Source organism: Coregonus clupeaformis, chromosome 35 (genome assembly GCF_020615455.1).
Source record: "Coregonus clupeaformis isolate EN_2021a chromosome 35, ASM2061545v1, whole genome shotgun sequence".
NCBI lineage: Eukaryota > Metazoa > Chordata > Actinopteri > Salmoniformes > Salmonidae > Coregonus > Coregonus clupeaformis.
In genome coordinates this window covers 40,274,093-40,291,347 of record NC_059226.1, presented here as the reverse complement: position 1 = coordinate 40,291,347, position 17,255 = coordinate 40,274,093, and the positions used below count along the sequence as shown (strand labels likewise).

Sequence of the window (17,255 nt, the reverse complement as noted above, 5' to 3'; positions counted from 1 at the left end):
CAGACACACTAACACACACAGACACACTCTAATACACACAGACACACTCTAATCACACAGACACACTAACACACACAGTCACACTCTAACACACACATTATGTGTTGTTGTTGTTCTATTGTTTGTATATCGTTGTGTGACTGTCCTTGTCAGTGTATCAGTGTTTTGTTACTTGTCATGTTTTGTGTTTTTGTGTGGACCCCAGGAAGAGTAGCTGCTGCTTCTGCAAAAGCTAATGGTGATCCAGATAAACCAATAAACGGAAGCACCCCTGTTGTTGTGACCTATGTGGTGTTGACTATGGGCGCGTTCCTGGCACATCCCATATTTTAAAACGGCTGGATAGTCATTTTAAGTATGTCATATCCATCAGCCCGATGACACAGTTGATGACGTGTCACTGGTTGATGCGTGCAACGTCTGATCCTAGGGGCACACTGGCATGCACTGGCGCAGCTGGTTGTGTCATCCAGCATCAGATGGCTGGAGAACGGTCCTTGTAGGCTTTCCAGTCCACCGTAATCGGAAACGAGGCGAATTGCCTGACCTGTGGATCAAATGTTTTACCCCGCGTTGGGAGTTCCTTACTAATAAATACAAAGTGAGCTGGACAGAAGGAGAAACGTCACCGACAGAGAGGGAATAACTTGTGCTTCTGTGTTTGACTTCAGTGAAGTTGTGACAGTTTACAAACCGAAAAATGGATTTCCACTTTCACTGCACTCTCTAACATCGTGAGAGAGAGAGAGAGAGAGAGAGAGAGAGAGAGAGAGAGAGAGAGAGACTGCGCGCGCCAGCGTCTGTCAGAAGAGTCGCAGCATCCTCCTCGAGCAGAAGTTTGATCTCTGCGCGCAGAAGGAGGATTCTAATTCCACAAGTACGATGCATCATCGGAAGTGTCTTGGATATGTATATATCGCTGTTTACCTGTGGACGGCGTTCTGCTTTAAAGGTAAGCAGGCGCATGCATATATTTTTGCATATTTCACGCAGAAAGAAACAGCTGTCAGTGTAAGTGCATAGATGTGTTTTGAGAGATTAAAATTAAACACCCATCGGTATCGTGATGTTTATATCAATAACTGGTAATGCCATGTTTGCACTCTAAAATCAATACATAAACGCAATGATTAGGAGACTTGTAGATTATTAAAATGTATGGAAGCACTTTTAAGGGAAGGAAAGGAATGGAACGTAATGAGAAAAGGTGGGAAAACAATGGTATTGACATGATCCAGAGACTTATCCCGAATTGCGAACCATGTAGAAGTGAGAAACACAGATGTGTTATTATGATAATGTACGCTATCCACATCACGTCCTGTCGATTTAGAGCGGTCAAATCCTTCCTCGTTGGTGTGTGTGTGTGTACTCTCCGGCACCCCGACCTCTTTAATACTCCGATAACATCTGTTGTGTGTGTGTGAAGGAGCTGGGGCGGGGAGGCACGGGCACGCGCTAAAACCAATATACCGGGAGGGAGCAATATCCAATATCTCAGCCAGAGCACGATAATCTGGGAATACTGGATTGAGGAATCCATGCCAATAGGTCCGAGATAGAGAGAGGGTGATGAAACATTTAAAGATCATTTTATGTTTAGAACATAGGCCACATTTCGTTTTTCATGTAGGCCTGTTAATTGATCAATTTTGGTTCATTAGATTTATATTGATTGATTTTACACTCCCTTCCCTACCTAGGCATATGAGTCCCAAATGGCACCCTATTTCCTCCCTGGTCAAAAGTAGTGCACTACATAGGGGATAGGGTGCCATTTGGGACACAAAAGGCACCTGAACATCTTCTACCCCCAAGACATAATACTGATGAACAGTTAATCAAATGACTACCCGGACTATTTGTATTGACCCATTTTTGCATTGACTCTCTTATACTGGCTCATCTACCTACACACTCACACATACTACACTGACACTCCAACACACACACACACTCACACACAAACACACATGCATATTGACACCATACACACGCACACTTTCACACTCCACGTATGCTGCTACTCTGTTTATATCTGTCCTGCTTGCCTAGTCCTTTTTACCCCTACCTACAGTTGAAGTCGGAAGTTTAAATACACTTAGGTTGGAGTCATTAGAACTCGTTTTTCAACCACTCCACAAATTCCTTGTTAACAAACTATAGTTTTGGCAAGTCGGTTAGGACATCTACTTTGTGTACGACACAAGTAATTTTTCCAACAATTGTTTACAGACAGATTATTTCACTTATAATTCACTGTATCACAATTCCAGTGGGTCAGAAGTTTACATACATTAAGTTGACTGTGCCTTTAAACAGCTTGAAAATTCCAGAAAATTATGTAATGGCTTTAGAAGCTTCTAATAGGCTAATTGACATAATTTGAGTCAATTGGAGGTGTACCTGTGGATGTATTTCAAGGCCTACCTTCAAACTCAGTGCCTCTTTGCTTGACATCATGGGAAAATCTAAAGAAATCAGCCAAGACCTCAGAATTTTTTTTTTTACCTCCACAAGTCCTGGTCATCCTTGGGAGCAATTTCTAAACGTCTGAAGGTACCACGTTCATCTGTACAAACAATAGTATGCAAGTATAAACACCATGGGACCACGCAGCCGTCATACCACTCGAAAACGAGTCCTATATCGACATAACCTGAAAGGCCACTCAGCAAGGAAGAAGTCACAGCTCCAAAACCGCCATAAAAAAACCAGACTACGGTTTGCAACTGTCCTCTGGTCTGATGAAACAAAAATAGAACTGTTTGGCCATAATGACCATCGTTAGGTTTGGAGGAAAAATGGGGGATGCTTGCAAGCCGAAGAACACCATCCCAACCGTGAAGCATGGGGGTGGCAGCATCATGCTGTGGGGGCGCTTTGCTGCAGGAGGGACTGGTGCACTTCACAAAATAGATGGCATCATGAGGAAGGAAAATTATGTGGATATATTGAAGCAACATCTCAAAACATCAGTCAGGAAGTTAAAGCTTAGTCGCAAATGGGTCTTCCAAATGGACAATGACCCCAAGCATACTTCCAAAGTTGTGGCAAAATGGCTTAAGGACAACAAAGTCAATGTATTGGAGTGGCCATCACAAAGCCCTGACCTCAATCCTATAGAAGATTTGTGGGCAGAACTGAAAAAGCGTGTGTGAGCAAGGAGGCCTACAAACCTGACTCAGTTACACCAGCTCTGACAGGAGGAATGGGCCAAAATTCACCCAACTTATTGTGGGAAGCTTGTGGAAGGCTAAGTTAAACAATTTAATGGCAATGCTACCAAATACTAACTGAGTGTATGTAAATGTCTGATCCACTGGGAATGTGATGAAAGAAATAAAAGCTGAAATAAATCATTATTTCTACTATTATCCTGACATTTCACATTCTTAAAATAAAGTGGTGATCCTAACTTTTTACTAGGATTAAATGTCAGGAATTGTGAACAACTGAGTTTAAATGTATTTGGCTAAGGTGTATGTAAACCTCCGACTTCAACTGTATATGTACATATTACCTCAATTACCTCAACTACCTCGTACCCCTGCACATTGACTCGGTACCAGTACCCCTTGTATATACCCTCGTATATTGGTATTTATTGTCTTACTTTTTTAAATGTTATGAGCAAATGTTCATACTTTTTAACTCTGCATCGTTGGTTAAGGGCTTGTAAGTAAGCATTTCACGGTAAAGTCTACACCTGTTGTGTTCGGCGCATGTGACAAATAACATTTCATTCGATTTCTCACAGCTGGTTAGCGAGACTATGCCCTGCGTCTCAAATTGCATCCTAGTCCCTACACAGTGCACTAGTTTTGACCAGAGCCCTGTACAGGGAATAGGGTGCCATTTGGGACACAGATGGTATCTCTACCTATGCACCATAGTGGTGTGTTCACTGGTAGAGGCTCCAGCCCCCCAGGAGAAGACAGATCATTAGTGGCTCAGTTGGCAGGGTTGTGGGTTCGATTCCTGGCGCCATCCAATATGTAAAATGGTTGCATGACTGACTGTAAGTCACTTTGGATAACTGTGTCTGCTAGAAGTCATTAATTATGAACTAATAAGGAACATCTGTTACAATTCGAATTAAAATTTGGACAAGAAATGAATTGTTTCACACACACACACAGACAGACACACACACACAGACACACAGACACACACACACACACACAGACACACACACACACACACACACACACACACACACACACACACACACACACACAGACAGACACAAAGACACACACAGCCAAAGACACACACAGCCAAAGACACCACCACGTCTTCCAAAAGCAGTCTATCGTCAATCACCCTTACGGCTGTAGAGTTAGGATTCCCTCCATGAACATGTGATAGCCAGGGGAGTCTCACAGTTGAGGATTCCCTCCATGAACATGTGATAGCCAGGGGAGTCTCACAGTTGAGGATTCCCTCCATGAACATGTGATAGCCAGGGGAGTCTGAGAGTTGAGGATTCCCTCCATGAATATGTGATAGCCAGGGGAGTCACAGTTGAGGATTCCCTCCATGAACATGTGATAGCCAGGGGAGTCACAGTTGAGGATTCCCTCCATGAACATGTGATAGCCAGGGGAGTCACAGTTGAGGATTCCCTCCATGAACATGTGATAGCCAGGGGAGTCACAGTTGAGGATTCCCTCCATGAACATGTGATAGCCAGGGGAGTCTGAGAGTTGAGGATTCCCTCCATGAACATGTGATAGCCAGGGGAGTCACAGTTGAGGATTCCCTCCATGAACATGTGATAGCCAGGGGAGTCACAGTTGAGGATTCCCTCCATGAACATGTGATAGCCAGGGGAGTCACAGTTGAGGATTCCCTCCATGAACATGTGATAGCCAGGGGAGTCTGAGAGTTGAGGATTCCCTCCATGAACATGTGATAGCCAGGGGAGTCACAGTTGATTATTTGAGGGATTGTGTCCTGCTGTTTCAGTATGCTGTACCTCACCTTAGCCTTTTTGAACCAACCTCCATCCATCATACACAGGTATCACCATTAAGGTATCCAATCATCTTCATGTCTACTGTGAGATGGATGTTGACGTTTGTAAAACGGCGTCTCTCAAGGTTATGACTGAATGACTGACTGGCCCTCAATTACACATTTTCTGGGGTCTGAAATCAAAAGTTTGTCAAAACGATTTTGTATCTTGAAAGTACGATTCAACGTGCATATTTCCTGTTATCTGCTGTGAAGATTGTGTCATGTCAATTAGAGGAATCTTGTCAGCCTCAATCACAAGTAAAGGATAAAGATTGACACCATCTATTTTAGATGGAATCAGGAAGAAGGTTTGGATTGTTAGATTTGTTTTATTTTGTAAAAAAAAAACGTTTTCGGCTGAAAGATACAGCAGTTATATCTATTGATCTTCTTAAATGTTTGTGACCCCACCCCCTTGTTATTGATTCCCGTTCTGAGCTTGGAATGTGTGCATACCAAATGGAACCATATTCCCTATATAGTGCACTACTTTTGACCAGAAGCACTATATAGGGAATAGGGTGCAATTTGGGACGCATAGCTTGGTTTGGCTCTCCTTAAAGTTCTGTGTGCCAACAGACACAAATCAATATCTCACCTGCTTCTCCTTGGTGATATCTGATTCTGATATGAGTTTTTTTACAACAAGATTTATTTGGAACTTGGAACACACTGCAAAGATGTCTCGCGATACTTTCTAGGATGGAGCCGCACTTTCTCTGGCAGCCTATCGGCTGTCCTGGAATCTCTGGTTGTTGTTTATTCCCCGTCAGTGATGACAAGCTGTTTGGGCTTAACCCGTAACCTCTGACCTCTGAGAGATCTATGATGGATTTCATTTAGGTGGAAATATCTCAGCTTAGTGAATGGCCTCAGGGCTTTAGACATATGTTCTGTGGTGTGTGTGTGTGTGTGTGTAATCCAGTGTGAGTGTGTGTCCTGGATATGACATGTAAAGGGTCAGTTAAACCGTGATGTTGAATATGTATGGCTCATGTTATGGTGTTTCAGCTGAACCATACAGTATGTTATTATAAGAGGTTGACACAGCAATGAATCCCCTACACATCCCATATGTATCCTGACTCCACAGGAGTCTGCTGGGGGGGAGAACGGCTCATAATAACGACCGGAACGGAGCAAATGGAATGGCACCTGGAAACCATGTGTTTGATGTATGTTGATACTATTCCACTCCAGTCGTTACCATGAGCCCGTCCTCCCCAATTAAGGTGTCACCAACCTCCTGTGCCCGACTCCCAGATCTGTTTGTGCTACAGTATAGTGTTACTCCTTAACACTCAATTTGTCTGGTGTGACAATGACATACACAGGAGATGGCACAAATAGCACCAACCGATCTGAGAATAGGCTATATGCCCTGACCTGGGAAAACCTCTGGGCCCCAGTGACATGCTATTTATCAGGTCATGCGGTGTGGAAACACTCCTGGCCCTGTAAGTGGATGACACATCCCAACAACCCCCCCCCCGTCTATATCTGCGTCTCAAATGGCTTCACCCTTATGTCGGTAATAGCCAGGCTGGCATTTGGGACACATCACTGGTCTGTAGTTGATCAACTCTTGTATGACATAGTGCTTTATTAAAGGTGGTCGGCCCACCACATCATAACAACCCCCTGTTTTGTTAGACGGAGATTATCAAAGTGTGATTTCCCCTAGATGCGAGTGGGAATCTTTATGTTGACATTCTGGAGATAAATGAGTGTGATTATGGATAATGGAATACATTGCATCGTGTAAGAACGTTATACGCTGTGCCAAAACTGAAACATGAGGTCTGGTGAATGAACAGAACATGTATTTTGTAGATTATAATTTTGTTCAGTGGTTGGCCTGTCTAGATGTAACCATAGTTTATGTAAAAAAGAAGAATTGAGGTGGTGATTGCATTTAGAATGTGGTTGTGTATAGAATGTATTCCTCATCTGATTTCACTACCATCAACAACTATCATCATCTGTGACTGACAGAATGGAAACATCTAGGGAATAACATATCACAGATGATCATTGACGTTGTAACATTTGTGTTTTGGGATTGTATTGGAAGGCAGCAGTGCACTCAAAGGCACACAGCACTTAAACTGGCTGCTTCGTCATAACAATAGCATTGTGCCTCATAAAATAAATGGTTTTATTTTAATACAACACAACTGAATGGTATTGATCTAAGACATTTCTCTCGTAGGGCCATTGGGGATCTTTGAAGTGGAGTTATGAAGGGAACCTAATGCAGTGAAACTGATAGGTGGGAGCCATTAAAGTGGAGTTATGAAGGGAACCTAATGCAGTGAAACTGATAGGTGGAAGCCATTAAAGTGGAGTTATGAAGGGAACCTAATGCAGTGAAACTGATAGGTGGAAGCCATTAAAGTGGAGTTATGAAGGGAACCTAATGCAGTGAAACTGGTAGGTGGGAGCCATTAAAGTGGAGTTATGAAGGGAACCTAATGCAGTGAAACTGATAGGTGGGAGCCATTAAAGTGGAGTTATGAAGGGAACCTAATGCAGTGAAACTGATAGGTGGAAGCCATTAAAGTGGAGTTATGAAGGGAACCTAATGCAGTGAAACTGATAGGTGGAAGCCATTAAAGTGGAGTTATGAAGGGAACCTAATGCAGTGAAACTGATAGGTGGAAGCCATTAAAGTGGAGTTATGAAGGGAACCTAATGCAGTGAAACTGATAGGTGGAAGCCATTAAAGTGGCGTTATGAAGGGAACCTAATGCAGTGAAACTGATAGGTGGGAGCCATTAAAGTGGAGTTATGAAGGGAACCTAATGCAGTGAAACTGATAGGTGGGAGCCATTAAAGTGGAGTTATGATGGGGACCTAATGCAGTGAAACTGATAGGTGGGAGCCATTAAAGTGGAGTTATGAAGGGAACCTAATGCAGTGAAACTGATAGGTGGGAGCCATTAAAGTGGAGTTATGAAGGGAACCTAATGCAGTGAAACTGATAGGTGGGAACCATTAAAGTGGAGTTATGAAGGGAACCTAATGCAGTGAAACTGATAGGTGGAAGCCATTAAAGTGGAGTTATGAAGGGAACCTAATGCAGTGAAACTGATAGGTGGAAGCCATTAAAGTGGAGTTATGAAGGGGACCTAATGCAGTGAAACTGATAGGTGGGAACCATTAAAGTGGAGTTATGAAGGGAACCTAATGCAGTGAAACTGATAGGTGGAAGCCATTAAAGTGGAGTTATGAAGGGAACCTAATGCAGTGAAACTGATAGGTGGAAGCCATTAAAGTGGAGTTATGAAGGGAACCTTATGCAGTGAAACTGATAGGTGGAAGCCATTAAAGTGGAGTTATGATGGGGACCTAATGCAGTGAAACTGATAGGTGGGAACCATTAAAGTGGAGTTATGAAGGGAACCTAATGCAGTGAAACTGATAGGTGGAAGCCATTAAAGTGGAGTTATGATGGGGACCTAATGCAGTGAAACTGATAGGTGGAAGCCATTAAAGTGGAGTTATGAAGGGAACCTAATGCAGTGAAACTGATAGGTGGAAGCCATTAAAGTGGAGTTATGAAGGGAACCTAATGCAGTGAAACTGATAGGTGGAAGCCATTAAAGTGGAGTTATGAAGGGAACCTAATGCAGTGAAACTGATAGGTGGAAGCCATTAAAGTGGAGTTATGAAGGGAACCTAATGCAGTGAAACTGATAGGTGGAAGCCATTAAAGTGGAGTTATGATGGGGACCTAATGCAGTGAAACTGATAGGTGGGAACCATTAAAGTGGAGTTATGAAGGGTACCTAATGCAGTGAAACTGATAGGTGGAAGCCATTAAAGTGGAGTTATGATGGGGACCTAATGCAGTGAAACTGATAGGTGGAAGCCATTAAAGTGGAGTTATGAAGGGAACCTAATGCAGTGAAACTGATAGGTGGAAGCCATTAAAGTGGAGTTATGAAGGGAACCTAATGCAGTGAAACTGATAGGTGGAAGCCATTAAAGTGGAGTTATGAAGGGAACCTTATGCAGTGAAACTGATAGGTGGGAGCCATTAAAGTGGAGTTATGATGGGGACCTAATGCAGTGAAACTGATAGGTGGGAGCCATTAAAGTGGAGTTATGAAGGAAACCTAATGCAGTGAAACTGATAGGTGGAAGCCATTAAAGTGGAGTTATGATGGGGACCTAATGCAGTGAAACTGATAGGTGGGAGCCATTAAAGTGGAGTTATGAAGGGAACCTAATGCAGTGAAACTGATAGGTGGAAGCCATTAAAGTGGAGTTATGATGGGGACCTAATGCAGTGAAACTGATAGGTGGGAGCCATTAAAGTGGAGTTATGAAGGGAACCTAATGCAGTGAAACTGATAGGTGGGAGCCATTAAAGTGGAGTTATGAAGGGAACCTTATGCAGTGAAACTGATAGGTGGAAGCCATTAAAATGGAGTTATGAAGGGAACCTAATGCAGTGAAACTGATAGGTGGATGCCATTAAAATGGAGTTATGATGGGGACCTAATGCAGTGAAACTGATAGGTGGGAGCCATTAAAGTGGAGTTATGAAGGGAACCTAATGCAGTGAAACTGATAGGTGGGAGCCATTAAAGTGGAGTTATGAAGGGAACCTAATGCAGTGAAACTGATAGGTGGAAGCCATTAAAGTGGAGTTATGATGGGGACCTAATGCAGTGAAACTGATAGGTGGGAGCCATTAAAGTGGAGTTATGAAGGGAACCTAATGCAGTGAAACTGATAGGTGGGAGCCATTAAAGTGGAGTTATGAAGGGAACCTAATGCAGTGAAACTGATAGGTGGAAGCCATTAAAGTGGAGTTATGAAGGGAACCTAATGCAGTGAAACTGATAGGTGGAAGCCATTAAAGTGGAGTTATGAAGGGAACCTAATGCAGTGAAACTGATAGGTGGGAGCCATTTGTTGAAGGTGATTGTTCTGTAGTCCTTTCGCTACGTTGGTTGGTCTCTGACGGTGGATTGGTTTATGTCATAAACATTGTGGAATGATGTCACAATGGAGTGATAGTAGGAGGAAGAGGAGGAGAAGAGATGGAGGGAACAAGGGAGGAAGAGGAGGAGAAGAGATGGAAGGAACGAGGGAGGAAGAGGAGGAGAAGAGATGGAAGGAACGAGGGAGGAAGAGGAGGTGAAGAGATGGAAGGAACGAGGGAGGAAGAGGAGGAGAAGAGATGGAAGGAACGAGGGAGGAAGAGGAGGGAGAAGTGATGGAGGGAACGAGGGAGGAAGAGGAGGGAGAAGAGATGGAGGGAACGAGGGAGGAAGAGGAGGGAGAAGAGATGGAGGGAACGAGGAAGTAAGAGGAGGGATAAGAGATGGAGGGAACGAGGGAGGAAGAGGAGGAGAAGAGATGGAAGGTAAGGGGGGAAGGGGGAGGAGGAGAGATGGAGGGAAAGAGGGAGGAATCCTCAACTAGGTCCCTGGTTATATTCCGTTACAGTATATAGCCGCGTCCCAAATAGCATCCTACTCCCTACATAGTGCACTACTTTTACCCAGAGCCCTATGGGCCAATAGGGTACCATTAGGGACAGAGCCCACCAGTGTATAATCCTCCTCTATTTTATGCCTTTATGACCTGGTTATGAGCCAGGGATTTTCATCTCTGAAGTACACAGCAAACATCCAAAATCTGCATCTGAAATGGCACACTATTCCCTTAATAGTGCACTACTTTTGACTAGGTGCCATTTGGGACGCCTTCAGACTTTCACAGAAATCCCATTTAGGTGATTTAATATTAACAAAGAGACAGGATTTCCTGTTCCTATCTGATTCAATCTAGTTCACTAGAACAGTCTAGGATGTTACTTTAATCCAGACAAAGTCATCTTTATAAATGAATTTATGACAGCAAATGGGTGTATTCAAACTAATCCTGTATTAATCTCATGTACTTTTCAATACTTGCTCCCTGAATATAGTAGCGACCTTGACCCAACACCTAGCGACCTCGCCAAGAGGTTCAGATCTCTTGGCGTTACAGCTATAGTAAGGTGCTGGGTTGACAATCTCAAGGTCACAGGTTCAAACCCTGGTCTGGACTGACTTCGCTACAATATTGACAACTATAATGGGATAGATTGGGCTGAGTTACATCCCATAATATACAGTGATCTGAGACCTAGGGCCTAGGCAGTGGTGTAAAAATACTTTAAAGTACTACTGAAGTAGTTTTTGGGGGTATCGCTACTTTACTTTACTTTTAAAATTTTTGACAACTTTTACTTTTACTTCACTACATTTCTAAATAAAATAATGTACTTTTTAATCCATAAATTTTCCCAGGACAAGAAAATTGTCCAATTCACACACGTATCAAGAGAACATCCCTGTTATCTCTACTGCCTCTGATCTGGCGGACTCACTAAACACACATGCTTCATTTGTAAATGATGTCTGAGTGTTGGAGTGTGACCCGGGCTACCCGTAAATTAAAAATAACAAGAAAATGGTGCCGTCTGGTTTGCTTAATATAAGGAATTTGAAATGATTTATACTTTTACTTTAACTATAGTATATTTTAGCAATTACATTTACTTATGCTACTTAAGTATATTTAAAACCAAATACTTTTAGACTTTTACTCAAGTAGTATTTTACTGGGTGACTTTCACTTTTACTAGAGTCATTTTCTATTAAGGTATCTTTACTTTTACTCAAGTATGACAACTGGGTACCTTTTCCACCACTGGGCCTAGATGAAAGGAGGTACATAAATGCAATTCATTACCATCAGAACGTCTTTTAAGATGAAGTATCATTAAAGAACTGCTCATTACAAAGATGATATAAAATGATAAGACGTCTTTCCATGTGATGCTATCATAAGACAAGACAGTTTTATTGGGTGAGTTAATGTTCCCTTCATCCTGTTCCTTGAGATGTTGGATGATATAACAGGAATTGTATGTGCGCTTGTGTTTCCATAATGTGTGATTAGACCTTGTAAGGTCTTGTCTGTGTAGTCCTAATAATCCTTATTGACAGACTTTAACTACATGAAAGCATTCATATCAAACGGGTCTATAGGGAAAAGTATGTCATTGTGTTCGCAGAAAGATAGGTGTAACAATCCTTAATCATATGACATGTATTCTACACGCGCACACGCACACACACACACACACAGACACACACACACACACACACACACACACACACTTTTACATACTATTAATTTGACATCCTATTTCATCATATACACATGTTTTATTACATAGCATTATACACACTGTGTACACACACTACTGAATCTGTGTAGATAGATGGACTCCCATTCTAATAATAAGAGCACATTGCCTTTAGGCCCTGATACACTTAAATAAGTCATGCAAGCTAATGATGAAGATACACAATATTTATTTTACCTTTATTTAACTAGGCAAGTCAGTTAAGAACAAATTCTTATTTACAATGACGGCCTACACCGGCCAAACCCGGACGACGCTGGGCCAATTGTGCGCCGCCCTATGGGACTCCCAATCACGGCCGGTTGTGATACAGCCTGTAATCGAACCAGGGGGTCTGTAGTGACGCCTCAAGCACTGAGATGCAGTGCCTTAGACCGCTGCGCCACTCGTCTAGTATGCCATTGGCAGGATAGGTTCTAACAATGAGAATTCCAAACCACCCATTGCCTTAGACCACTACGCCACTCGGGAGCCCAATGATGAAGATACACATACACTCATACACACACACACACACACACATACACACACACACACACACACACACACACACACGCTACTGAAGCTGTTAATAGCCCTGTCAAAGAAGCTTTTAACAGAAGTCTCTCTAACAGAAGACTCTCGTCCCGTCTGGCCCAATGGTGCTGTGCTGAGAAGAAACACTGCCTGCTTCCCAAATAGCGGCCTATTCCCTACCCAGCACACTATAGGCCTGCCCTTGGTCAAAGGTAGTGCACTATATAGGGAATAGAGTGCCATTTGGGAAGCAGCCCCTGTGTGTTTTAGCCTCAGTTTGACCCTCACATACAAAACACAGCACAACCTACTAGTGTCTCCCTGCGTTCCAAATGGCACCCTTCTCCCTATGGGCTCTGGTCAAATGTAGTGCTCTAAATAGGGGATAGAGTGCCATTTGGGGCACTGACATTTCCTTGTGTAGCTGTAGCTGTGAAGAGATGAATAAAAATAGAGGGATTCAAAAAGAAACCTAAGAGGCCAGGTCTATTTCCTGTTTCCTGTTGCCATGGAGAAGAAGACATCAAAGATATAATGTTTATTTTTCACTTTTTAAATTTTCTCTTTGGAAATAAAGATGATCATAATTGTGTTCTGGTACAAATGTTTAAAGTTGGAATCCATAGCGGGGAAACTGCCACGTCCGTTTGTGATATTACAACAAACATTACTTCAAACAATCAACTCTGTTTTTTCCCCCTTGGACATCATTTAGTGCACAATAGAACAGCAGAGTATGTACTACAATTTGTTTTACCACAATGCTGGATGCTCATTTCCTAAAATCAAAAACAATAACAAATGTGCCATCTTGGATCTCAGCTGAAAAGATACTACATGTGTTCTTTAAAGGTGTTCTGATATACTGACTCACTAACCCAACGTATGTTCTCTCTCTTTGTTGCTCCCCCTCTTTCCTCTCTCTTTCCTGCCTCTTTCCTGTCTCTTTCCTCTCTCTTTCCTCTCTCTTTCCTGTCTTTCCTCTCTCTTTCCTGTCTCTTTCCTGCCTCTTTCCTGTCTCTTTCCTGTCTTTCCTCTCTATTTCCTCTCTCTTTCCTGTCTCTTTCGTCTCTCTTTCCTGTCTCTTTCCTGTCTCTTTCCTCTCTCTTTCCTGTCTCTTTCCTCTCTCTTTCCTGTCTCTTTCCTGTCTCTTTCCTGTCTCTTTCCTCTCTCTTTCCTGTCTCTTTCCTGTCTTTTTCCTCTCTCTTTCCTCTCTTTCCTGTCTCTTTCTTCTCTCTTTCCTCTCTCTTTCCTGTCTCTTTCCTCTCTCTTTCCTCTCTCTTTCCTGTCTCTTTCCTGCCTCTTTCCTGTCTCTTTCCTGTCTCTTTCCTCTCTCTTTCCTGTCTCTTTCCTGTCTCTTTCCTGTCTCTTTCCTCTCTCTTTCCTGTCTCTTTCCTCTCTCTTTCCTCTCTCTTTCCTCTCTCTTTCCTGTCTCTTTCCTGCCTCTTTCCTGTCTCTTTCCTGTCTCTTTCCTCTCTCTTTCCAGTCTCTTTCCTGTCTCTTTCATGTCTCTTTCCTGTCTCTTTCCTCTCTCTTTCCTGTCTCTTTCGTCTCTCTTTCCTGTCTCTTTCCTGTCTCTTTCCTGTCTCTTTCCTCTCTCTTTCCTGTCTCTTTCCTGTCTTTTTCCTCTCTCTTTCCTCTCTCTTTCCTGTCTCTTTCTTCTCTCTTTCCTCTCTCTTTCCTGTCTCTTTCCTCTCTCTTACCTGTCTCTTTCCTGTCTCTTTCCTGCCTCTTTCCTGTCTCTTTCCTGCCTCTTTCCTGTCTCTTTCCTGTCTCTTTCCTCTCTCTTTCCTCTCTCTTTCCTGTCTCTTTCCTGTCTCTTTCATGTCTCTTTCCTGTCTCTTTCCTGTCTCTTTCCTCTCTCTTTCCTCTCTCTTTCCTGTCTCTTTCCTCTCTCTTTCCTGTCTCTTTTCTCTCTCTTTCCTCTCTCTTTCCTGTCTCTTTCCTGCCTCTTTCCTGTCTCTTTCCTGTCTCTTGCCTCTCTCTTTCCTGTCTCTTTCCTGTCTCTTTCCTCTCTCTTTCCTGTCTCTTTCCTGTCTCTTTCATGTCTCTTTCCTGTCTCTTTCCTCTCTCTTTCCTGTCTCTTTCCTCTCTCTTTCCTCTCTCTTTCCTGTCTCTTTCCGCGCGCGCGCGCGCGCGCACACACACACACACACACACACACACACACACACACACACACACACACACACACACACACACACACACACACACACACACACACACACACACACACACACACACACACACACACACACACACACACACACACACACACACACACACACACACACACACACACACACACACACACACAGTCACAGTCACAGTCACACACACCTACACTCACACATAGGGAAATGGGTGCTAGTTGGGATGCAGCCCTCTTCAGCAGAAGGCCCTTTGTTTGGTTTATTTTGGTCTCGTTAGCTAATTAGCCATTAAGTCATTCATTATGTGCTCGTCTTCGTTAGCCTCCTTGGTAATTGCTAGAGAGAGAGAGAGAGTGTGTGTGTGTGTGTGTGTGTGTGTGTGTGTGTGTGTGTGTGTGTGTGTGTGTGTGTGAGTAGACAACAAAGTCATTTGGGAGACGTTGAGCGATGAGGGCCAGGACCTTTTCAGTCATGAGGAATCCCACAGTTTTAGTTTGATAACTGAAAGGAGGATTTTCTGAAAAGACCAGAATATAAATCTCTCTGTCTGTCGTCATTGGGCTCCATCTCAATAGTCTGAAGTGGATTCCTCTCCTTGTTTCCACTCCTTCATTGACCATGTCAGAGCTTGGAGATCATATTCCGTGGGTGTGTGTGTGTTTTCGTGCATGTTATGCACGTGCGTGTGTGTATTCTTGTCAGAGTCACTGATTCATTGACATCAAGCTCTACTATCTATTGATGTGTCTCTTTAACCTAATCAGAGCATCACTTCACTTGTCAATATGACTCCAGTGGCTTGATAATAGAGGAATCTATTCTGTTTGCTGGCAAAAAATAGATGAGAAAAAGGCAGCATCATTCAGTTGGCCAACCCAATCAGAAAAATAGCTTTGTAGTTGGTCAAAAAAAAAAGATGAAAATGATTACGTTGGTGATGATGATGGTAATGATGATGATGGTGGTGGTAGTGGTTATGATGGTGGTGATGATGATGATGATGATGATGGTGATTTCACCCGTGGGACCACATATGTTATTGTTGTTGAAGTGTTTAACCGAGAGAGACAGAGAAAAATAGATATTTTGAGAGATCGTCACAGAGAAAGACAGAGAGACACAGGGAGACAAAGAGAGAAAGTGAGCGAGACAGACAGACAGAATTATTATGACAGACATCATTATTATCACTGCACTGCAGTTTCATTATAATATTAATTCGTAACAGTATTTGTCCAGCTGCCTCATTATATTGTCTGTAAACCACTTCATGAGTCCACAGTGAATACAACATGAGGAACAACGATCCTCTATTTAAAATATAATTGCATATCCCAGTGTTCATTTACAACAGTTTATAATGGGGTGTAATGCTACTCTAACCACAGTATATCCTCTGGCTGTTGGTGTTGAGATTAAGAATTTGCATGGCTGCTGTGAATAAATTGAGAATGCCATTATATAATGCAAACGGATGGTCATGGTGTGAGCATACTGTGAACTGTTACTCTTTATTCTCTATCTAACCTCTTTCTCTATCTAACCTCTCTCTCTCTCTCTCTCTCTCTCTCTCTCTCTCTCTCTCTCTCTCTCTCTCTCTCTCTCTCTCTCTCTCTCTCTCTCTCTCTCTCTCTCTCTCTCTCTCTCTCTCTCTCTCTCTCTCTCTCTCTCTCTCTCTCTCTCTCTCTCTCTCTCTCTCTCTCTCTCTCTCTCTCTCTCTCTCTCTCTCTCTCTCTCTCTCTCTCTCTCTCTCTCTCTCTCTCTCTCTCTCTCTCTCTCTCTCTCTCTCTCTCTCTCTCTCTCTCTCTCTCTCTCCTCGCTGTGTGGTCCACAATGTGTTATATGTGATTGCTTTTATCCTTGATAGTTTCTATGTTGGTTTTCTAGATGATCAATTTCAATCTCTCTCTCTCTCTCTCTCTCCCTCCATCTCTCTCTCCCTCCATCTCTCTCTCCCTCCCTCTCTCTCTCTCTCTCCCCTCCCCCTTCTCTCTCTCTCTCTCTCTCTCTCTCTCTCTCTCTCTCTCTCTCTCTCTCTCTCTATCTCTCTCCTTCTATATCTCTCTCTCCATCTCTTTGTCCATCAGGTTGTTTTTGTGGTCAGTACCAGCGGAAGCTGTATAAGGATCTGTTGATGAACTATAACCGTCTGGAGAGACCAGTGTTCAACGACTCCTCTCCTATACTGGTAGAACTGGGCCTCACACTGTTACAGATCATAGACGTGGTGAGTCTCTCTCTCTCTGTATACTGGTGGAACTGGGCCTCACACTGTTACAGATCATAGACGTGGTGAGTCTCTCTCTCTCTGTATACTGGTGGAACTGGGCCTCACACTGTTACAGATC

At 43.0% G+C, this 17,255-nt stretch overlaps 1 protein-coding gene across 1 annotated transcript in view; it reads left to right on the top strand.

The window, feature by feature from the left end:
* Positions 1–839: 839 nt before the first annotated feature.
* LOC121551908 (neuronal acetylcholine receptor subunit alpha-7-like) overlaps positions 840–17,255 on the top strand; it is a 54,312-nt gene continuing 37,896 nt past the window's right edge. The window contains exons 1-2 of the mRNA XM_045210699.1: positions 840–952; positions 16,995–17,134. Of these exons, the coding sequence (XP_045066634.1) occupies positions 883–952; positions 16,995–17,134 (210 nt within the window). The 5' untranslated portion in view covers positions 840–882. The remainder of the gene's footprint in view (positions 953–16,994; positions 17,135–17,255) is intronic.